Here is a 23,767-nt window from a genome sequence, read left to right as displayed (position 1 = left end):
AAGAGACAATTGGTGTGATGGAGAGAGCGTGCCTGTTGGAGTCAGAGAGGTTTGGGGTTGAATGCTGGCTCACAGTGTGGGAGCCCTGGGACCATAGGCAACCTCTCAGAGGCTTGGGGTCCTCCTCTACAAACCCTGCAGGGTTTTGTGAGGCCGGAAGGAAATAATGCATATGAGGTGCATCGAACAGTGGTCCTCAGGAATCCGGTGCCATTCTGATAACACTCCTGTTGTGTGTAAGCACACAATACATTCTTCATGCAGGGTGGGTACTCCCAAGTTGTTTGTTTCCTTAACGTTGCTGACCACTGAGTAACAGTAGAAATGGAGTCTGGTGGTGGGTGGAGGGGCTTCCTGCAGCTCCTCTAAGGAGAGCAGAGAGTTGCCTCCAACTGGTCCGCATGCAAGGGCAAAGGGCTGTTGAACAGGATGGCCTCACAGGTCTGCTCTGATCTCAGCTTCCAGGATTCCCTACTGAACAGTCCAGTTTCCAGGCAGGCTTCCTTAAGTGGCTTTCCTCACAGAGCCCTCACTGAATGGGGGCTGGATGAGGCACAAATGTTTCCTCCTTTAGGAGAAAGAGGCACAGAAGTGCCTCCATCTCTGGGGGACAGGGGACAGCTGTCACTCTAACTCAAAACCCTATGAATAAGCGCTGCTGTTGACAAGGTCATGGGTTGGTCACTTTGAAGGTCTTACTTAACCAACCAGCATAATTGGCGAGGAGTCCTGACTTAGCAGGAAGCCAGAGTAAAACGTTTTATGAGGTGAAGGACTCATGTGAGGTGGCTAAATAACAAGTGGAAAAATGGGTAAATAGGGTAAAAGGTGGGTAATGCTGCATGTGGTCACCACACCCACTGCTGACAGAATATAAAGCTCTGGACAGGACCAGGGCTTACACCAGAGAGAGGAATCAGCCTTTGGAACTGACCTTCAGAGCTCTGCTGAAAAGCCCTCCAGCACCATGCCTTACAACTTCTGCCTTCCCAACCTGAGCTGCCGCTCCACCTGCTGCTCCCGGCCCTGCGTGCCCCCCAGCTGCCACACCTGTACCCTGCCCGGGGCCTGCAACATCCCCGCCAACGTGGGCAACTGCGGCTGGTTCTGCGAGGGCTCCTTCAATGGCAGCGAGAAGGAGACCATGCAGTTCCTGAATGACCGCCTGGCCAGCTACCTGGAGAAGGTGCGCCAGCTGGAGCGGGAGAACGCGGAGCTGGAGACCAGGATCCGGGAGTGGTGCCAGCAGCAGGTGCCCTTCGTGTGCCCCAGCTACCAGTCCTACTTCCGGACCATCGAGGAGCTCCAGCAGAAGGTGAGGGGGTGGGCACCACACTGCCGACTTAGTTAACTGTTTAATTTTTTTGAATGTGTTTTTATTTGTGTGAGAGAGACAGAGATACAGAGTGTGAGCAGGGAGGGGCAGAGAGAGAGGGAGACACAGAATCTGAAGCAGGCTCCAGGCTCTGAGCTGTCAGCACAGAGCCCGACGCGGGGCTCGAACTCACAAGCCGTGAGATCATGACCTGAGCCCAAGTCGGAAGCTCAACCAGCTGAGCCACCCAGGCGCCCCAGGTTAACTATTTATTTAAATTTAACGCACCAACTTCTTAATGGATCTAAGGCTGTTCAAAGCTACACCAATAAAGACATTGACTTCATTGGCTTAGGTAGGACATCTTAGGAAATCTGTTTGGGAAGCTCTATAGGAAGGATGCAGACTGGGGTAGGATAAGGCATCAGACAGGTAAGATGTTTCTTACCTAAAACCAGAGCATCTGATTTTTTAGTTCTATTATGATATCCTGGTCTTGTTTTTAGGCCTATAAGCCTGTAGGCTTAAAAAAGCATGCACCTGAATTAGTTCAGCTAGGAATTTCCTGAGTAGATCCTCAAATATTTAAAGCCTTTCAAAGCTGTAGCAAGAGACTACGTCCATAGCAAAGCAAAAGAGCTGTTGACCCCATTAGCCTCACTAATATACACAGGCCCTGTACCATCCACTAGAGCAAGCATGCATGTGAGAATTCAGGGTCAGAAATGCAGGAGCAGAAGTGGGAATAAGTATAGAGTCAGCATAGAGAGAGAGAGACAATACATGCTGTAGGTCAGGGAGGGCTTCCCACAAGAGGAATATCTGAGTAGGCTTTGATGGATGAATAGTTTATATCCAGTTGGACAAGCCTTTGATTCTCCAAGGAGATTGACTGGTCACTGCTCAGTAGTGCTGGCAAAAGTGAATGCCAGAAAAGGGGCCATGCAATTTGAAGATCATGTATTCATTTGCCCATATTTACTGAACACAAGGCACAGTGCTTGAGTGGGGGATAAAGTTCAGAGTAAGATAGTCTAGTCTCTTTCCTTCAGGAGCTCGCAGTCTACTAGGGGAGACAGACATGGAAACACATGGTGAGAAGTGTAACTGGCTACGTGCAAAGTACTGTGGGCATGCACGGGGGATGTGACCCCCTGTGGGAGCTGGGGGCGGGGTGGAGGGGGAATGTGGGTCATTCAAGGGGTCTTGCTGGGTGGGCAAGGACATCCCAGGGCATTCCAGATAGAGAGAGCTTTGTACAAAAGCATGGAAAAGGGTAATGTGAAGGGGAGTGGAAAGAGGTCAGCAGGGCTGGAGTAAAGGGGTGTAAGGGTAGGAAAACCACCCTGTCCTGGTTTGGCTGGGATTCTTCTGGGCTTAGCCTTCCAAGAGCCCCCTATTTCTTTGTTTCTTTCTTTTTTTTTTTAACACTTATTTATTTTTTAGAGACAGAGACAGAGCATGAGCAGGGGAGGGGCAGAGAGAAAGGGAGACACAGAATCCTAAGCAGGCTCCAGGCTCCAAGGCATCAGCGCAGAGCCTGACATGGGGCTCGAACTCACGAACTGCGAGATCATGACCTGACCCGAAGACAGACACCTAACCCACTGAGCCACCCAGGCGCCCCAAGAACCCCCTATTTCTAAGCAAACTGGGACACAGGTCACCCTAAGTGAGGCTCATTACCCAGTCTGGTCAATTCCTGCAAGAAGCCAGAGGCAGACCAAGGAGAGGAAGAATTAATGACTAAGGGCACATTTCCCCCTGACTGTTTTAGTTTTGAAATGAACAGTGCTATTAATTGGTTCATCTTCCTTTTATTCCCAAACTGAAAATCTGAAAAGACTGAAAGCTATTTGGAAAGAATGTGTGCTTGGAAAAAAAAAAAAAAAAGCTTTTCACTTTAAGGCACAGGCGTTCCTTCTCAGTATAACTCATTTCATAATGAATCCTGTCCCCAGATCCTGTGCAGCAAGTCTGAGAACGCCAGGCTGGTGGTGCAGATCGATAATGCCAAACTGGCTGCGGATGACTTCAGAACCAAGTAAGGTTTTTCTGAGGATCAGAGCACTCTAGTAACACACAGGCTGACTTATGACCTGATGAACTCTGTCCTGGGTGCGAGCAAGCAGATGTCTGGGGTGACACTGGGAGGATTCTTGCATTGGGTTCGCCAGGTTAAATGTCAGTTTCCTCACTGAATGCAAGAATGTTGCATTTTAAGCCTCCTTTTAAGGAGTGCAAGAAACCACCCACTCATTCTCTTTTTCAGCTTAATATGTGGGCCCAGGTTAAAAGTGAATTTCACACCTGTTTCTTAGTGTAGGTTCACCACTATCAGCCCGTCAGAAAAAAGTTACTAAATCACAAAAATAGGCAGCAAAATCCATTTCAGCGAATGACTTTTTTCTAGGTGTGATCTTTACAATCATAAGAATCCTTTGCATGTTTAAGGGACTTTATAGCTTACAATGTAATTGTAATTATTATGCCATTTCTACATCTTTGGACCAACCTGTGAAGTGTTAGTTTGGTTTCCATTGTATAGATGAAGAAGTCCAGGCTCAGAGACATTAAGGAATCTATCCATGGTTCTGATTTCTAATTCAATGCTTTCATTACATCAGTTTGCTTTCAAGGTGGTTGGAAAGGATGGTAAGACAATCTATATAACAGGCTTATGAAGTTCACCAACTCACTGAAAGAGACAAGAAGACAAGGCCTAATCCATAGCAGCCTGTACATGGGGGTTCTTAGAACAAATGCAGTTAATATCAGATTAAGACTGTACATAGGCCCCCAACCAATCCCTTCCCTGTGGGTCTCAGGGAAGAAATAAGTCTTTTTTTCATTCAGCATGGTAGCATGTTTTTCCCTTCCAAAAAACTTTCTAGAAATTCAAAAACTTGCAAAATGTAATTAATTCGACTGGGCCAGCCAAGTAAAGCCCTGGAAAAAAGTCTTTTTTTTTTTTTTTTTTTTTTTTTTTTTACTCCCTTTGACCTTTTTGCATGTGTGCAGGTATGAGACGGAGATGGGCTTGCGGCAGCTGGTGGAGTCAGACATCAACGGCCTGCGCAGGATCCTGGATGAGCTGACTCTGTGCAAGTCCGATCTGGAGGCCCAGGTGGAGTCCCTGAAGGAGGAGCTGCTGAGCCTCAAGCAGAACCATGAGCAGGTGAGGGAGTCCCAGCCCCCATCATCCCAAATGGAGCACTCCATACCTCCCCCGAGCAGGATAAGGTCGGTCTTTACTAAGCGCCTCAGAACTAACACAACAGTTTGCTGCTTGCTCAAAACCCTCTTGGGGGAATTTTCAGGGACTGGCTCATAAGCTTACCTCTTTTACCTAAAAGAATGTGGTCAGCTGACCTTTTTTCCCTTGGAGCCAGATATACGGCCAAAAGTCCACACAAAGATATTTAAAGTACTTTCTACTGTTTGACAAGTTCTATTAGCTTTTGAAGGTGACAAATGAAGGACTAAGACTGGAAGAAGACAGCAAACTCCCTCACGTTATAGGTCACCTAGATACTAGAACCCAGTGGGTGGATGGATGGATGGGTGGATGGATGGGGGGGTGGATGGATGGATGGGTGCGTGGGTGGGTGGGTGGATGAATGGGAAAAATGAGAGAGATGAAATAATGGTTGATTGAGACCTCATGGTTGAATGTAATAGAGGATGTCAGATGCATGTATCAAACATTAGAGTTTTAAAAATATAATGTATTGTCAAGTTGGCTAACGTGGAAGAGGAAACTATGTATACACTATATAATGGCAGAAGACCAGGAAATAAATGGGAGGAGTTATGCCTGGTTTCTCTGTATTGATGTAGCAATAATTATAAACCAGTTACCATACCAGGCTTATCACTGAGCAAAGGGAAAATCAGAAATGATTGAATCCTGGATTGGGAAGAAATATTAGCAATCACTTTTTCAAGCAGCCTCATCATGCAGATGAGAAGACACTCAGGTAAGAGGCCTGTATCACACAGAAGTAACTCAGCTGGTTCTACATCAGCTGGGCCTCAACTCATATTTCCTAAATTCATTGCAATCTTCTTCCCATCATATTGAACTTGCTCAAAGAGAGTTTATTGACAGACTTTTTTTCCTGAGTTCATTCCTCTCCCTTCTCCTTCAGGAAGTCAACACCCTGCGCTGCCAGATCGGAGACCGCCTCAACGTGGAGGTGGACGCGGCCCCCACCGTGGACCTGAACCGCGTGCTCAACGAGACCAGGAGCCAATATGAGGCCCTGGTGGAGACCAACCGCAGGGACGTGGAGGAATGGTTCACCACCCAGGTGGGCATCTCAGCACGCGGCCGCCCGGGCCCCTCGGCCCCTCGCGGCCCTTGAGGCAGGGTCTCACCCTGTCTCGTCCCCTGTGCTGTTTCAGACCGAGGAGCTGAACAAGCAAGTGGTGTCCAGTGCGGAGCAGCTGCAGTCCTGCCAGGCGGAGATCATCGAGCTGAGACGCACGGTCAACGCCCTGGAGATCGAGCTGCAGGCCCAGCACAACCTGGTGGGTGTCGCTCGGGGTGCTGCCCACCCTCTCCTCACCTGGTGAAGCCTGTGACTTCTCTGGAGTCCCATGGCGATGCCCCGAGAAGCGGCTCTGTGACATTCCGTATGTTCCCCTCACAGAGGGACTCCCTGGAGAACACGCTGACGGAGACCGAGGCGCGCTACAGCTCCCAGCTGGGCCAGGTGCAGTGCATGATCACCAACGTGGAGTCCCAGCTGGCCGAGATCCGCTGTGACCTGGAGCGGCAGAACCAGGAGTACCAGGTGCTGCTGGACGTCAAGGCCCGGCTGGAGTGCGAGATCAACACGTACCGGGGCCTGCTGGAGAGCGAGGATTGCAAGTGAGTGGCCAGCAGACATCATCCCTGCAAGGCACATGTATGGTTCCACTCAAGGACAAAACAGAGAATTTTTGGGTTAAGTTTCAGAGGCCAGCATGTCTGTAGAGATCAGAGGTTTCTGTTACAATAGTGTACCGTAGAGGGAATTTTTTGTTGTCATTGCCTGGCCGAAAGGTATTTTCTTTTCCAAAAGATACTCAGGAGACTTGACTGTTTCTCCAGCTGGTGAGCTTTTGGAGGCTGATGGGTAAATAAAGCCTTCTACCTTCACGGCTGGCCTGTCACAGCAAAAGGGAAAACAAAACTCAACAACCATCACATGTATTTGAGCAGCCCTTTCAGATTTAAACCATACTTTCAAATCCACTATTTCATTGATCCTTGTTGGAATCATCCGAGGCAGGCGGAGTGGGGACAGTATAGCCAACTCACATATGAGCATGACACAGTGTTTTCATGAACACATTCTGTGTGGTAGGTATTACCAATCCCATCTTACAGGCAGGGAGACTGAGGCTCAGAGGGGTGAAGGGACTTCCCCATAGCTCCAGGGTTATAGAATGAGGGCTGGAATCCCACCCTCAGTCTTCTTTGCTCTTCCCTGACACTGTCTCAGAGCTTTGTAGAAGAACAGTCTGAACAAGGCTTGGCTTCCTAAGATGTCAGAGAATGGCTTCTGCTTTTTCTGTCTCCTTGGGTTGACCTCCCTCCTTTTTAAAAATGATCCCTCTCATGCTGATGAGCTATTAATTCTGTCTCCCAGGCTTCCCTGCAACCCCTGCGCCACGACCAATGCGTGTGACAAGCCCATCGGGCCCTGCGTCACCAATCCCTGCGCCCCGTGTGGCCCACGCTCCCGCTGTGGGCCCTGCAACACCTTTGGGTGCTAGATATCCAGGGGCCAGCAAGAGGATTGCATGAAGACAGAGGGGCCATCGATTGCCCAGCCCTGCTTCTCTGACGAGCATCAGCCACAGGAGCCAGCCCCAGGCATCCCTATAAATCACGATCTGGAAGGAGAGCAAGCACCCAGGTGTGGCCCGGCACTAAGCCCAGCCCACCTGACCCTCATCATTCAAGGCTGCTCTCTTGTAGTTATGCTGTGACCTGATGGTCTGCCAGGTCTGGGCTGTGAAGGTGTCGTACGACGTGTGTTGTGGTTCTCTCTGTTGCTTTGACCTTCCTTGCAGTTCCCCGAATCCCTTTGTAAATCTAATAAACTTTCCTCTTGCAAAGCAGTGATGGTTCTCATTTGTATTCATTCTTTCCAAAGTGTTCACTCTATGTGTACGTGCTTCTTATAAAACCACTTGAAAGCACAGGAGGACTGTGTCATTAATCCTCTCCCCAAAGGGCTTCATCACCATTAATTAACATTCATTAGGTGCAGTGAGCCCAGCGTCCGCTTGGGCCAGCTGGAAACCAGTAGGACCACTAAGTCAACAGGATTCATCTGAATATGGTGTATATTCACTATGGGAGCTGACTCAATAATGCACAGTGGTTAACATTTCTAGAAAGTTCCCCTTTTTCTTTTCTAAGTGCCTGCAAGAAGAAGGACAGGAGCTAACATTTATTGGACACTGAGCAAGTACCAGGAACTACACAACTCATTTTCTTCTGCACCCAGTAAGGAGCCCAGAAATGACAGTTATGCTGGTGCCCTGCTCCTGCTGGTGCCTCCTGATGTCCGGCCACGGTTGATGGTTCCCACAGTTGTGCGTGCTGAGTCCATGCAAGCCAACTGTCCCATCTTGGGCTAACGTGCTAGTTATGTAATCTCTCCTTGAGATGCAGCTGACACTATGTCCTGCTGCTAGGATGATGGCTGCTCCAGTGTTGGTCATAAACTCTTGTCTTAACACACTTAGCTTCCTTAGTGTCTGCTCCGGTGTCGTTGATTTCACTGGTGCTGCTGGAGCTCCCTTATCCAGACCTCAGGCGTGGCCCTGGACAATGACAGAGTGACCCTCCACGCTGTGCTCAGAATGTCCCAGATCCAGCTGGTGTACTTCAGCCTCTCATCCTTCCTTCCCAGAAGCCACCTGCATGTGTGCTATGAATACACTTCTGCACTCTATGCAATCAGTTCTCCGTATGTGCTGGGACCACCACTCACCCATGGGTACCAGCAGCTGCCTTTATCAGGGACAGGTGCCTCCCAGACACCCAGTCCTCTGCCTTGCGAGTGAGAGCTCCAATGTTTCAGCGCAGTAAATACACTTTCTCTTACCGCTCAGTGTGTAAAGCATCAAACAAAACGTTGTCTCTATGTTAGTCAAGGCTGTCAATGGGAGGACTAGGTCTGGGGGAGGCTGTCCTGAATCTTGGTCTCTGCCACAGTGATTTCTTTGGTGAAGAAGAGAAAGGAGTTCAAGGAAATCACTCTGTCCCAGGACAAAGCCAGATTGATTTCTGAGCTGTCTGGGTGGGTTTCAGTGCTACTCACCTCATATGTGGGGCAAGACACATGCGCTGAAGTCCCCTGCCGGTGAGCTGTGTCTTGCCACCTGGTGAAACAAGGCACTGCTGCTATTTCTTATTTTAAATTGCTAATTATGAAGTATTTCAAACATCTGAAAATACAAAAAAAAAACAATAAGACACCTATAAATCCACAACCAAGATTTGATAGATGTAACCTTGTGCTGTATTTACACCATTGCTATGTGTGTGTTTTGTTTGTTTGGTTTAGTTTTTGGGAAAAAAAGGTTACAAGTCGACCTCGAACTGATCCGTTACCCATTCTTCTCTCCCTCTGTCCCCCTGGAGGTAAATTCCATTCTAAATTTGGTGATATATTATTCTCCAATTTAAACACTTCTAAAAATTATACGTAGGGTATCCATGTACAGTGTGTGTGTGTGTGTGTGTGTGTGTGTGTGTGTGTGAATTAGCAGTTTAAATTAGAAAATACAAGTGGTATAAAGCTTGCCATCAATTTTCCCCATTCAACATTACGTGTCTGAGATTTATCTGTGTTAATACACATTATTCTTATAATTTATTTTAACTTCTTTGTAGTATTTCATAATGAAACAGATCATGTTTTTATTTACTTATTCCACTGCTAAAGGACAGTTAGGGTGTTTCTTCCTTTCTTTAATCATTAGAAACAGTGTTGCAAGAACATCCTTGTCAACATCTCTCTTTATGTACCTGTGTGAGTCGTTCTCCAGAGCCGTGGTTCTCAAAGTGTGGTCCTGGGAACCTGGGAAGCTGTCAGAAATGCAAATTCTTCAGTCCTACCCCAGACTTACTAACTCCAAAACTCCGGGGGTAGGGCCCAGCAATCTGTTTTGTTTTGTTTATTTTTTCTTTGTTTTGTTTTACAACTTGGTAAAAACGTTTGGGTATACATCCAAAGGAAATGAAATCACTGTCTCAAAGCGATAACCGCACCCCCATGTTCAACACAGCATTGCTCACAAAAGCCATAAGCGGAAACAAATGTCTGTAGACACAGATAACTGTAATATATATACAGATTATACACACACACACACACACACACACAATAGAAGGGGAAAAAAGAAGGCAATCTTGTCATTTGTGTTCAAAGTGGATAAACTTGGAGGACATTATGCTAAGTGAAATAAGCCAGACATAGAAAGTCAAATACTGCATGGCCTATTTTTTGTTAACATTTAAAAAAAAATAAAAAAAACCCTTTGTCTATTTGAGTATAGCTGACACACAATGTTGCATTCATTTATGCATTCTCTCTCTTACATGTGAAATCTAAAGAAGCTGAACTCATAAAAACAGAGAGTAGAAAGGTGGTTGCCAGGGACCAGGGGTGTGATGGAAATGGAGAGCTGTTGGTCAAAGTGTACAAAGTTTCAGTTATACGGGATGAGTACGTCTTAGAGCTCTAATGTACAGTGTGGTGATGATAGTTAATAATACTGTATTGTATTTTGGGGAATTTTCTAAGAAGAAAAATCCTAAATTAAATCTTCCCAGCATGCATGCGTGCACCTGCAACCCCCCAAACACACACACACCCGAAGGTGACCCAGTAGAGGTGATGAATACGTCGTTTAGCTGGATTGTGGTGATCCTTCCACAATGTATGTGTATGTATATAAAAGCATCAAATTGTACACCCAGCAATCTGTTTTCACTCGCAAATTTGTGCAGTGCCAACAGATACAAATACTGCCAATAAATGTGGGTATGATGGCATCGTGTTGTTATAGCTTGTAGTTTTCTTATTCTTAGTGAAATTAAACCTTTAAAGAATCTTTTGATTGGCCGTTTGGGTTTCTTATCAACTCAATAAATTCAACTCAATGATCATGGAATGCCCACGATGACCTAAAACTGTCCTGGGTGTCAGGACAGGGGAGTGAAAGAAACTAAGACCTGCTCTCAAGGAACTTACGTTCAGACAAACATGACTATGTCAAGTGGTAAGTGCTAAGAAGCAAAACAAAGCTGGGTGCTGTAGACTGTGCCCCCCAAATCCTCATGTTGAAATCCTAGCTCCCATTGTGACAGTATTGGGAAGTGGGGGCCTTTAGGAGCTGATTAGTCCTGAGGATAGAGCCTCATGAATGGGGTTGGAGCCCTTATAAACAGAGACCCCAGAGGGCTCCCTCACCTCTCCTGCTATGAGAATACTGCTGTCTATGAACCAGGAAGCGGGCCCTCACTGAACACTGAGTGTGCAGGAGCCTTGATCTTGGGCTTCCCAGCCTCTCGACTGTGACAGATAGATTTCTATTGTTTATAAGCTGCCCAGTCTTTGGTAACCTGCAATAGCAGCCTGGATGGACTAAGACACTGGGGACAGTGTCAAGGGGACAGAGAAGGATGGGGGAAGAAGCCTTTCAGGTAGGGTGGTCAGGGCACTGAACGTCTGACAGAAAAATAGGGTTTAGTCTATTGCATTGAATTTTACTACTGACACACTTGGATTTATTTTTAAAATCTTATTTTGTGCTTGCTATCAATTGTGATTTCTTTCTTAGCTTATTGTTTTCCCCTTTCCTGAGATCTATCAGCTTGATCTTGTTTTCTTTGTTGATGCTTATTAATTTTTAAATGTGCAGACATAGTGCTAATTTTAACTAATCTCTCTCTTCTTGCATATGAAACAAGGTGCAAAGAAGTTTTGATTTATGTTCTTTATTTTTTAAGTTCTGCCTTAAAAAAAAATTTTTTTTAATGTTTGTTTATTTTTGAGACAGAGAGAGAGACAGAGCGTGAGCGGGGGAGGGACAGAGAGAGAGGGAGACACAGAATATGAAGCAGGCTCCAGGCTCCGAGCTGTCAGCCCAGAGCCCAATGAGGGGCTTGGACTCACGAACTGTGAGATCATGACCTGAGCTGAAGTCGGACGCTTAACCGACTGAGCCAGCCGGATGCCCCTAGTTCTGCCTTGTTTTTGCACTCAAAAATTTGGTCATGGGGCTCCTGGGTGGCGCAGTCGGTTAAGCGTCCGACTTCAGCCAGGTCACGATCTCGCGGTCCGTGAGTTCGAGCCCCGCGTCAGGCTCTGGGCTGATGGCTCAGAGCCTGGAGCCTGTTTCCGATTCTGTGTCTCCCTCTCTCTCTGCCCCTCCCCCGTTCATGCTCTGTCTCTCTCTGTCCCAAAAATAAATAAAAAAAAAACGTTAAAAAAAAGAATTTGGTCATTGTTACTATTATTTTTAGATTTTCCTGTATGTTTACTGGGTTGTTTGCTTCCAATCCTTTTTTCACTTTCTTCCTCCTTTCTGGTTTTAATTTCTTGTTTTCTGAAATGCATTCTTTGGTAGTTCCTACAGTACCTGTGATAAGTTCTCCCAGTTGCTGTCTGAAAATGTCTCTTCTTAGTGGTCCCTCCTGAACGATGGTGTAGTTCAGTGTAGAGTTCCAGAAGGGTGGCTATTTTCCTCCGGTCTTTTCAAGATTATCATACCATTGTCTTTCGCATTTTGTTGCTGATGCTAAAAAGCATATTACCCATCTAAGTGTGGTTCCATGTTGGTAATCCTTTTATTTACTTCCCCCTCTCTTTGTTTCTAAGATTGCTTCTTGGTCTTGAAGTGTTGTGTGGCTTCACTATAGTTTGTCTAGGGGTGGGTCTGGTTTTGTTTTCCTAATTAGGATTGATGTGCTTCTTGAATTGATTCATGCTTTTCAGAACCAGTGGAACATTCTCAGCCATTGTGTTGTTTGTGTATTACTTCTGTCTTATTCGATTTTCCACGTCTGAGTTCCTTTTTAAAAGATAGCTTTATTGAAGTATAATTCATATTATGTAAAATATAATTCATATGCCACAAAATTCCCCTGTATGAAGTTTACAATTCAGTGCTTTTCATTGTAGTCATAGAGTTGTATAGCCATTATTACAATTTTAGAACATTTCATCACCTCAAATAGATACCGTGTACCCACTACCCAGAAGTCATTCCCTAGGACACCCCACCTCAAATTAGGCAACCACGATGGTGTCTATAGGGTCGCCTAGCTTAGGCATTGCATGTGGATAGAATCGTAAAATCTGTGGTGTTTTTGGACTGGCTTCTTTTACATAATGTTTTAAATTTAGAGACCAAATAAAAGTTCAGCTTTTTAAAAAAATCTTTCTGTGACAATGAGCATACTTTTTTCTTTCTCTTTTTCTTTTTCTTTTTCTTTTTCTTTTTCTTTTTCTTTTTCTTTTTCTAGATCACGTTTTCACTAAGGGTACAGTCCCTTGAGAGATATGGGTTTTTCCTGTTGTCTGAGCTCCAACTCTCTCATATAGACTGAAGGTCTTGTCCCTTGTCCCTCATTTCTAATTCACTGTTTTTCAACCTAGCCTCTTCACAAACTCTCTGTGTGACCTTAAGCAAATCACTTCCTCTTTGGGGTTAACGTTTTCCCATTTGTAACATAGTTGGGTGAGATGACCACTTGAGCCCTTGGTGGCTCCAACATTCTAAGATTCTAGGCTTTATCTGACTCAGACATGATTTCCAGAAGAGAAATTTCACAATCCTTTATTTGTGTGGGAAGTCCATTCTTAGAGTGTGGCTCAGTGTGAGGTGATTCTAATGCATGATCTTGGACTATGGACTGGCAGTAAATTGGCAGAACATTTTTCCAGGGGTTGTTCTTTTGGCATTCTCTTTGCCTGAAGCTCATACCCACACCTCAGTCACTTTTGAACTACAGATTGTTTGATCCCATAGGAAGCTTGGTGTCCTTTCCTCACTTCCTAATAGCTCCCCTTCAGAATTGGCAAAGTCAGCAGTTATCACAAGGGTGACAGTGAAAATTGTGACAAAACTTTTATTTCCGGAACAACAAACTCAAGTGTAATTTAGTGATTATATTGGAATAGGAGACTTACTTGGGTCTTTTTACGACTCTTTACTTCTTTAGAACACTTACAAGAATTTCCTTTTGGATTTTTTCGTGTAAATTTTATTCCTTTTGCTTGTGTAGGAGGAATAGGTATGTTTTCAAAAAATTTGGAGAGAACAAAAAAGTACAGAGAAGGGCGGGGGAAGCATTCATAACCCTACCATTTAAAAGCATCCAGTGTCATCATTATAGTGTGGTTCTTTTTATCTCTCAGTTGTCCCCATTGTTAAAATCATGTACATTAATTTTGTTATGACTGTGTGTTATTTTGGGTAACTATACTGCTCTTTAGTAGGGTCACTATTTGTGGTTCTAAGTTGTTTCAACCAATGGGATATAATTATATCTAAGTTGTTCCAAACTATTGAAACAAAATTGTATCATCAATTTAGAAATAATGATTGAAATCAGGATGGCAATAAGGAACCTTAATATCACTGAGTTGTATCATTTCCATATTCACCCTTTATTCTTCTTCAACATGGCATATCTATGGGTAACAAGTGTGTTTTTTCTGTTTTTTTTTTATTGTCTTTGATATCTGCCCCTAAGTAGTTGACTGATCATATTGGTTGTGAAATTATTCAACATTTCTGCAGTCTGCTGATGGGGGCTGGGAATCCATGGGGATTAGCAGATTTGGCTTCTAATTATATGATCCTAAGTAAGCCATTTCTCCATTCTGAGCCTCAGTTCCCTCATTTATAGAATGAGAGGCTTGGAGAAGATGATCATGATGATCTCTGATCTCAGTCTTTTTCCAAGATTTTCTCCCTCTCTGACAATTTTGGCTTTTGGGATTTACATTAGGAAGTGGAAGGGAGGATCAGAAAAGCCAAATGCAAAGCAGCCTGGTTTTGGATCTGCAGCTATAGCTGAATCGTGGACTCTTGCTGTGAGCATGTCCCTGAGTTCTGCTGTCTTCCGCTAGAACAGCAGTAAGGAGCCTTTCTCTTCACCTAGGCACACAACTGAATTCTTTCCTCATAGCTTCTCTTTAAGATACCAAATAAGTCTCGTCTTATGCCTTGAAAAAAAACCCCAGAAATTGTGTTATATTCATGAGCATTTCTGATTGCTTGTGCTTCTTGGGTAGATGTTCCTAAATCATCAACTATGATGAATCATCAAATCCAAACAAGCTTGACACCTTTAAACTACTTAAAGCACACTCTAATTATTGTAGAAAGTTTGTATTGGTAAGACCAAAGCTCACAATCTTTATAATCAGGTGTACAAACGGACTGTGGCAGGACTTCTTTAAACAATGGACATCTCACCTCTGGGTTATTTAAAATCTTGATTGCCTAAAGTTCAGTGTGGAGGTACTTGAAGAACACAGGTACTGTTTACAGTAAACACACTCATGTGACCATGGAAAGGTCCTGGCAACTTGTTGGCCAATGTATCCAAGACCCTTTCCATGATTCTGATCTTATAGGGTCCCTTTGCCACACTTGACACTTTTGACCTTCACCTCCACTTTGAAGCTCTCCTCCCTAACCTTCTCTGATGCCATGAACTGGCTCTCTTCATTTTCTCCAACCATTTCCCCATTTCTTTATGACTCTTTTTCCTCCTCCTGCTCTTAGGTTGGGGAATCCCCAAAGTTTGGTCCTCAAGCCCTTGTTGCTCTTCTCTTCGTACATTCTCTCTTGGTTTATTTCTCCAGCTTTCACATCTTCACTAGGCTCATACCTGCCATGAATTCTAGCTTTGTTACTCCAAGGACCTGATGAACATTTTCCTGTATAGATTCCACCAGTCCTTCCAGTATAGCTGATCAAGAATGAAACTATATCACTGCTCTCCTTAGAACCTTCAATGGCTTCCTATTGACCTCCTGAGGAAGCCTAAGCTCCTCAAGGAGGTATACAAGGTCCTTCATATGAAAGTCTTTCCATGCCTTCAGGGAACTCAAGTAGAGAGAGAGAGAGAGAGAGAGAGAGAGAAGAATGTAGGTCGTGACAATGCCATGTGCTCAAGGTGAGACGAGAACTCACAGAGGAGGAAGAAATAATCTGTCAGAAGTTAGGGAAAGAGCTAGGTCATTTATATCTAAACAACATGAGATGATGGACAGAGTTTACTTCTCCTCTACCCTCATCTATCACTCCCTGACTTACATGGTGCTTCCTGAGCTTCTCTCGGTTCCTCTGTTGCAGAACCTCCTAACCTTACTGAGGTGAATGGATTGGAGGGTCCATGGTACTCATGCTCTGAATCCTTGGAGTGGCTGGCCAAGGCAGCCCAGTCACTGCTCCAGTGAGCCACAAAGTGTGATCATTTCCTATATAAGCTTTTGTGTGAAAAATGGGAAGCATGCCTGAATACAATGTGCACTTGCACCAAAAAGCCTTACTAGACCCCCCACTCCGCCTGGTAAGGTCCTCTTGCTCGTCCTAGAGCCGCTGGGGCTTGCCCTGTCACAGATGTATCCTGCACCCAGCTGGTGTGCATCCTCCACCAGATTGTAGGCTTGCCTCTCTCGCTCACCGTGCCTGCTCAGTTCCTGGCACCTGAAGGGCTCAGTTAAATGTCTGCTAAAGGAAGTGGGCTAGCTCATCCTTGATGAGCAAAACAGTCTGTGTTCTTCTCAAATATTTCGCTTGCCAAATTTTGGGTTCATTCTTTATCCTCTCCCACATCTCACCTTTCTAAATGATTGCTGGTTAAAAAAAAAATGTCTTCTTTGAGAATGATTCTTAACACCATTTCTTCTTTTATGCTTCCTCTGCAGACACCTAAATGAAGCCCCACCTCACCGCTGGCCTGGATTACTGCAGTCGCCTCCTTGCTGGCCCCTCTGCCTCCAGCCTTACCTTCATTTTGCTAAAAAAGATAAATGTTTGCTAAATATTTCCTAAAACATCTCCCTCCAGGACAGTCTAAGCTCTTTAGCTTTGCCATAGAGAACTTCTACCATATGGCCTCGACCTCCCCATACAGCTTTATTTTCTACAACCTCCCTACACACCTCTTCCCTCCCAGCCACTAGTCTCATTGACTGTGTGTGTCACACCTGCCCGCTGTGTGTGCACGCCATTCTTCCACCTGCAGGGCCCATATTTCTCCTCTGCCTCTCAGAAGCCTTGCGCCCCAGCACATATATGCTCCTGGGAACTTCCCATCCTGGCAGTGCCCTCTTGCCCATTTCCTCAATCTCTCACTTATCACTTACCATCTCCTGCCTTAGATTATGATTCCACATTCATTCCTCATCCACTCAACGCACATCCATTGAGTGTCTACTGAGTACCATGCACTTAAAGATGAGGATTCAGAGAATTAGACTCTGCTGCTGCCTTCAGGGAACTCAGATACAGAGATAGATGAGCACAGAAGTTGTGCACTGCCATGCTTAAAGTGAGATGAGACCTCACAGAGGAGGAAGAAATTATCTGTCTGAAAAAGTTAGGGAAGGAGATAGTTCATTTGTATTTAAGCAGCATGGAGTGATGAACAGAGATCACTGTTCTCTGTGTTGGAATCCTGGCTTGACAACACATTACCTCCTACCCTCTATGCCTCCATTTACCCACCTGTAAAATGGGAATAATATCATGTACCTTGTAGGGTCATGGTGAGGCATGAATAAGATCATGTTTGTGAAAAGGGCTTAGCACCAAGGTGAGCCTGTACAGGTGCTCAACAAGTGTGAGCTCCTTCTGGCAGCTCTGGCCAACCTTCCCTTCCTTATAGTGCCCCGGACATACTGTTATCCTGGTGACTGTTATTTGGTTGATTTATATTATCATGGAAATTTCTGCCATATCAAGAAACAGAGCCACTGGGAGCCAGGCTATTTTAAGTATTCCAGAAGGGATCTACTCCCCTCTCTGAGAACCATGAATTTGGCATTTGGCATTTGGCATTTGGAAATTTGACCTGGCAAAAGATACACGGGCAAGAACTGTGCTTTCGCATCTTAGCAAGAAGAGCTGGGGGCTCTCCAAGGAGTCCGGGCCATCAAGCCAGGAGGCAAAGCGCAATAGTGTCCCCGGACCTGCCCCACCCCACTAATGAAGCCCAGGGCATTCATGAGCCCAGCTCTTTGAAGCCACTCTATGAAGCTCATACTTCATTGATGCACAGCATGGCAGAGGAGTCCTGACTTAGCGAGAAGCCCAAGTAAAGTCTTTTACGAGGTGAGGGACTCTTCTGAGGAAACATAACAAACCGGGGGGAAGGGCTTTTGACAATCACCAAATGAGTAAGAAAAAAAGGGAGGCCTTCCATGTCCACACCCTCTGTGGAAGGGGTATAAATGCTCCCCAGGGGCAGGAGACCCATAGCTCTGTGGCTTGGAGAACTTGAACTCCGTGTTCAGCCGGGCGTCTCGCTCCCTCCTTCCTGCACCATGCCTTACAACTGCTGCCTTCCCAACCTGAGCTGCCGCTCCACCTGCTGCTCCCGGCCCTGCGTGCCCCCCAGCTGCCACACCTGTACCCTGCCCGGGGCCTGCAACATCCCCGCCAACGTGGGCAACTGCGGCTGGTTCTGCGAGGGCTCCTTCAATGGCAGCGAGAAGGAGACCATGCAGTTCCTGAACGACCGCCTGGCCAGCTACCTGGAGAAGGTGCGCCAGCTGGAGCGGGAGAACGCGGAGCTGGAGACCAGGATCCGGGAGTGGTGCCAGCAGCAGGTGCCCTTCGTGTGCCCCAGCTACCAGTCCTACTTCCGGACCATCGAGGAGCTCCAGCAGAAGGTGAGGGGGTGGGCACCACATGGCCTCCAGCCGGAATGGTAGGGAGGGAATCTGCGGTCTGATTAAGAAACAATACAGGTTCTCAGTTGATGTCCGGCTTTTCCATTTTGTTTTCTTGAGGGCCCATTTTATACGAGGCTCAGGACTGTTAGGCCTCAATATTTGCATAGTGCAAGTCTATGTGAAGGTAGCAGCACTTTGCATAAATAAGCTGTAATTAAAGCCGCCTCCAAATGCTTCTGTGCATTTGCCAAGCTCCAGATTTATTACCCTGAGGTAAAAGAAAAGCACCGAACCCAAGAAGGAAGCTGAGGAAGCAGAACCTTTTGTAAGAATTGGACCATTTTCTCTCTCCCTCATCTGGACTTTTGACTACTCTGACTTCTTGCTGCTGTCCTCTTCTGGGTACTTAATTACCCGAATTATTATCCTGACCTGGATGCTTCTGGACTTCTCCTGGTGTTCCGTGTTCAGTGAGGGCATAAAATGGTTAGCTAAAATCAGAAAGGGTAGAAACCTCCTAGGAGGAAATCGTGCAAAGCCAGCCAGGATGGCTGGGAGGGCATGGCTGCTTCCCTGACCCAGTGCCTCCAGTGGCCAGTTACGCATTCATTTTCCCCAGCCGACTGGACGTTTCTTGAGGGTGGATCCAGTGTTGACTCATTTTTGTATCTTCGGTTCCTAGAACAGTGCCAGATTTATGATGGGTTTTTAAAAGTAAATGTTAAGGGCACCTAGGTGGCTCAGTCAGTCGAGTGTCCGACTTTGGCTCAGGTCATGATCTCATGGCTTGTGAGTTCAAGCCTCACACAGGGCTCTCTGCTGTCAGCACTGAGCCTGCTTCAGATCCTCTGTCCCCCTCTCTCTGTCCCTCCCCGACTCGTGCTATCTCTCTGTCTATATGTATCTCAAAAAAATGTTAGTTATTATTATTATCAGACTCTCAGTATTGTTTACTAGGAAAGAAAAAGATTACTTAGCTACTGATACTTTTCTCGCATATTCCAGTATTCTTTTTTCAAATTTGATTTGTCAAATATTTACCGAGCACCTATTGTGCATGGACAGCATTTAATAATCTTATATATGATCCAGTGTGATTTCTCATTCTGTCCCTTCCATGTGAGTGCATCAGCAGGAATTGGTGTTGGTTAGAAATAACCAAGCTTATCCTAGATTGTTTTGGGTCTTCTAGATCTTGTGCAGCAAGGCAGAGAACGCCAGGCTGGTGGTGCAGATTGACAATGCCAAGCTGGCCTCAGATGACTTCAGGACCAAGTGAGTGGACGAGTGGGGTGTCCCCTCTCTCCTCTTGCCCCTTAGCTGGTCCTCAACACTGACAAAGCTTTTCCCTAGACGTTTCCCCCAGGATCCACAGAGCCACTGCTCAGCAGAGCTCAGAGCTCTCATCTCTAGATGCAGACCCCTCCTCCAAGCTTCTCTGTAAGGTGACATCCCTCCAATCTAGGAGAGAAGTCAGGCATCCCTCCGTCTCCCGCCATTGCTCTGCTCTGCACAGAATGCAATCAGGAGAATGTGAGAGGTGAATTAATTTCGGAAATTTCACAGTGTATCAACTTTTATTGCCTAAGTCTACTGGCTCTTTATTTATCCAAAAAAAAACCCAAAAAACAAAAAACAAAACCAAAAACCGATTCCCAGAGCATTTTCCTCTAGGAGCTACTGCTCAGTGTTAAAAACCTGAATGAGAGACAAGCCTATAGAAACCATAAGCCCCAAACTTCCAGTTGTCTGACAGACTGAACGAAACCAGAGTCAGGGCCAGGCCTATTCCCGTCTGGCGGGTCCCTGATGCCCCTGTACCACAGGTACGAGACGGAGCTGGGCTTGCGGCAGCTGGTGGAGTCGGACATCAACGGCCTGCGCAGGATCCTGGACGAGCTGACCCTGTGCAAGTCTGACCTGGAGGCCCAGGTGGAGTCCCTGAAGGAGGAGCTGCTGACCCTCAAGCAGAACCACGAGCAGGTGAGGTTCCCCAAAGAGCAACAGGCTGAAACTCGCCAAAGCCTGTTTCCAACTGCTGTGGGGTGTGGGAGAGGCTCTACGTGCTGAGGAATCTGTCTTCCAAACAAAAGGATTTGTAGAGAATGAGCAATTGAAAACCTGTGATATGAGAGTAGGATGTTTCTGCCAGAGGCGGGGGTGAGAGTGAAGGAAGTTGGCAAGCCCAGTAATGAGGAAAGACCAACAACCAGGCAGTGCCCACAGCTTCCTCCACTCCCAGCCTCCTCCGCTCTGCGGGGATGCAGAGATCTTGTATCCCAGTTCCCCATTAAGCACCTGCAGAGGCCAGGATGGCTACCCAGCAGAGAGGACTCAGCTGGAAACAAAACCACCTCTCCTCCTTCTCCTCCAGAGCTTTCTCTGCTAGTCAGTGCTGTCTGGAGAAAATGCTGAGCAAAATGCTGTCACTTCTTGGTCAGTTGTGTGATAAAGGAGACAGACATTTCGTGCAAACTTTAAATACCAGAACAATGTAAATAGCGATGGTTAATAGTAATCAAGAGCTTATTGTGTGCCAAACATTGTGCTAAGTGTTTTAGAACTCCAGAGGTAGTTCTCATTTTGTAGATGGAAAGCTTGAGACTCCTAGAAGCTTCTAGAAGCCATATAATAAGTGGTAGAGATGGCCCTCAACTCAAGCTTGATAACCACCTAAGCCCAAGTACCAAGTTATGTTGGCTTTATGAAGAGATAGCAGGGAAATGAATGGATACTTATTTCCTTCAGCAGAATCTAGCTTGATAGAATCACCAAACCACCAGTTAGGTCTATTCCATCCCAGATGGGAGATTTTGAAGTAAGCACTCTTTATTTCCTCTTTAGTAGGACTCTATCCTTTTTATTAGCCATGGTTAAGAATCAAACCTAAGAGGCTGTGTGGTGTATGAGCAAAAACACTGAACTGGGTGCTTGGGGTCCACAGTGTACACGGTGGTCTCTCATATCTCAGCTTGGAGGCTGAATCGCTGCTCTAAATGAGGAGGTGTAGCCCGAATATGGGGGTGGAAAGTGGTCCTAGGGGTGAAATACTTTGCCAAGTGGAATACACGGATTAGGTACTGATTACAGAACCCAGTTATGAGAGGATCTGGTGGCACAGAGCTGCTGAAAGCTGAAGAATGATCACAAGCTGACCTGCTCTCTTAGAAGAGAGCACCAGAACCCTTTGTGATTCTTTCCATCTTCCCCTTCCTCTTTTAGGAAGTCAACACCCTGCGCTGCCAGATCGGAGACCGCCTCAACGTGGAGGTGGACGCGGCCCCCACCGTGGACCTGAACCGCGTGCTCAACGAGACCAGGAGCCAATATGAGGCCCTGGTGGAGACCAACCGCAGGGACGTGGAGGAATGGTTCACCACCCAGGTGGGCATCTCAGCACGCGGCCGCCCGGGCCCCTCGGCCCCTCGCGGCCCTTGAGGCAGGGTCTCACCCTGTCTCGTCCCCTGTGCTGTTTCAGACCGAGGAACTGAACAAGCAAGTGGTGTCCAGTGCGGAGCAGCTGCAGTCCTGCCAGGCGGAGATCATCGAGCTGAGACGCACAGTCAACGCCCTGGAGATCGAGCTGCAGGCCCAGCACAACCTGGTGGGTGTCGCTCGGGGTGCTGCCCACCCTCTCCTCACCTGGTGAAGCCCGTGACTTCTCTGGAATCCCACGGAGTCGCTCCCTGAGAAGTGGCTCTGTGACATTCCGTATGTTCCCCACACAGAGGGACTCCCTGGAGAACACGCTGACGGAGACCGAGGCGCGCTACAGCTCCCAGCTGGGCCAGGTGCAGTGCATGATCACCAACGTGGAGTCCCAGCTGGCCGAGATCCGCTGTGACCTGGAGCGGCAGAACCAGGAGTACCAGGTGCTGCTGGACGTCAAGGCCCGGCTGGAGTGTGAGATCAACACGTACCGGGGCCTGCTGGAGAGCGAGGATTGCAAGTGAGTGGGAAGCTAGTACTATTTCCCTTGGGGGTGCATGAGGTTGCGTGGGGATGAGAAATCATCCTGATGGAGACAAATTTATAATTTCAAGCTTTTGGTTGGAGGCAGTGTGAGGAAGTGCTATATTCTTACACAGAGTGCATTTAGTATCTTCCTATGTCTTCAGCTCATTTCCCTCTAATTTGCCCCCATGATCTTCTCTCTCTAGGCTCCCCTGCAACCCATGTGCCACAACCAATGCATGTGACAAACCCATTGGGCCTTGCGTCACCAATCCTTGTGTCCAACGTGCTCGGTGCGGGCCTTGCAACACCTTTGTGCGTTAGAAGCCCCGGTGCCAGCAGGAGGAGAAGGGTTTCAAAGTCACATGTCAACTCTACTTCATGCAAGCATCTCCTATGGTGACCACAATTTGGACAAAGGAAAAATTTCTACCAGCACCAGCTTCTAAGCGTCAACTCTACCTTCTACTGATTTGCCTGGCTTGATCCTTTAGATGGCAAAGTCTGTACCAGTTCGTTCCGTCTTCTGAGCACATAGAGAAATCTACAACAGAATCGTGCAATATCTATTATCACGACGACACACTCGTGTAACAAGTTATGCTTGAACAAATACTTACCTAAATGTGATTTCAAAATAATTACATGAAAGAATGATGGAGCTGATGGGCAGGCTACAAAACTGAACATAATTGGAAAAAAATCTTCCTTGTCACTCTTTTGCTCTTTGGAGATGCTATAGTACGGGTCCCTTATTAACTTCCTAATAAACTCTTATTCTGGCACAAACCTAATAATTGACCTTTTTTGTTCATTCATTCACCAGTTGGGTGTCTTGTATCAATAAAAAGTGACTGGTTTTCTCTCATCAGATGAAGGGGTCATGTGACTTCCTTCAAAGGAAAAGTCTCCAGACATCACCCACCTATTGATGTGAATTTCGGGTATGGGCAGAAGGTGATGGGGAAAAACTGGTGAATCCACATGACGGTATCTACAAACATTTTCTGTCTAGCTCTTCAGAGGGAATTCCACAGAAATGGTACATCATCAGGAGGAAGTGAATCTCGAGAGGAAGCCCATACCTCTTGGCAACATGAAAATACTGAACCTAGAAAAAGACTGGAGAAAATATAATCAGCCAACAATTATCTTCTCTATTTCTATCTTTGTGTATTAGAGAGGTTTTCTTTATAACCATCCAAATCAAGTTATGGTGATTTTTATACCTATGGATTTTATAATAACTATTTAAAAATGCAGAAATACATTGTACTTAGGTTCAGAATATCAAGTCAGTTTATTATAGATTATCAAACCACAATGTTATAAAAAGACTTATTTTCAGAGGCACTTGGTGGCTCAGTTGGTTAAGCCCATTTTGGGCTCCATGACTGGGCATGAAGCCTACTTGAAAAAAAAAAGAGTTATTTAATTACATTCCTTTCACCAAAGTATTGTTATTATTATTATTATTTAATGTTTATTTATTTTTGAGAGAGAGAGCATAAGTGGGGAAGGGCAGATAGAGAGGGAGACCCAGAGTCCAAAGCAGGCTCCAGGCTCT

At 46.1% G+C, this 23,767-nt stretch overlaps 2 protein-coding genes across 2 annotated transcripts; both read left to right on the top strand.

The window, feature by feature from the left end:
* Positions 1-883: 883 nt before the first annotated feature.
* On the top strand, positions 884-7,429 carry LOC122485568 (keratin, type I cuticular Ha3-II). Its single transcript, XM_043584450.1, has 7 exons — positions 884-1,315; positions 3,277-3,359; positions 4,337-4,493; positions 5,467-5,628; positions 5,723-5,848; positions 5,971-6,191; positions 6,955-7,429. Exons 1-7 carry the CDS (start codon positions 968-970, stop codon positions 7,079-7,081), a joined length of 1,224 nt encoding a protein of 407 aa, XP_043440385.1. The 5' UTR covers positions 884-967; the 3' UTR covers positions 7,082-7,429.
* Positions 7,430-17,819: 10,390 nt separating this feature from the next.
* LOC122485566 (keratin, type I cuticular Ha3-I) lies at positions 17,820-22,994 on the top strand. Its single transcript, XM_043584448.1, has 7 exons — positions 17,820-18,243; positions 19,439-19,521; positions 20,073-20,229; positions 21,469-21,630; positions 21,725-21,850; positions 21,975-22,195; positions 22,407-22,994. The coding sequence occupies exons 1-7, from the start codon at positions 17,896-17,898 to the stop codon at positions 22,522-22,524; spliced, it is 1,215 nt and encodes a 404-aa protein (XP_043440383.1). The 5' UTR covers positions 17,820-17,895; the 3' UTR covers positions 22,525-22,994.
* The last annotated feature ends 773 nt before the right edge of the window (positions 22,995-23,767 follow it).

This window comes from Prionailurus bengalensis, chromosome E1 (genome assembly GCF_016509475.1).
Source record: "Prionailurus bengalensis isolate Pbe53 chromosome E1, Fcat_Pben_1.1_paternal_pri, whole genome shotgun sequence".
Taxonomy (NCBI): domain Eukaryota; kingdom Metazoa; phylum Chordata; class Mammalia; order Carnivora; family Felidae; genus Prionailurus; species Prionailurus bengalensis.
This window is presented reverse-complemented; position numbering and strand designations above follow the sequence as displayed.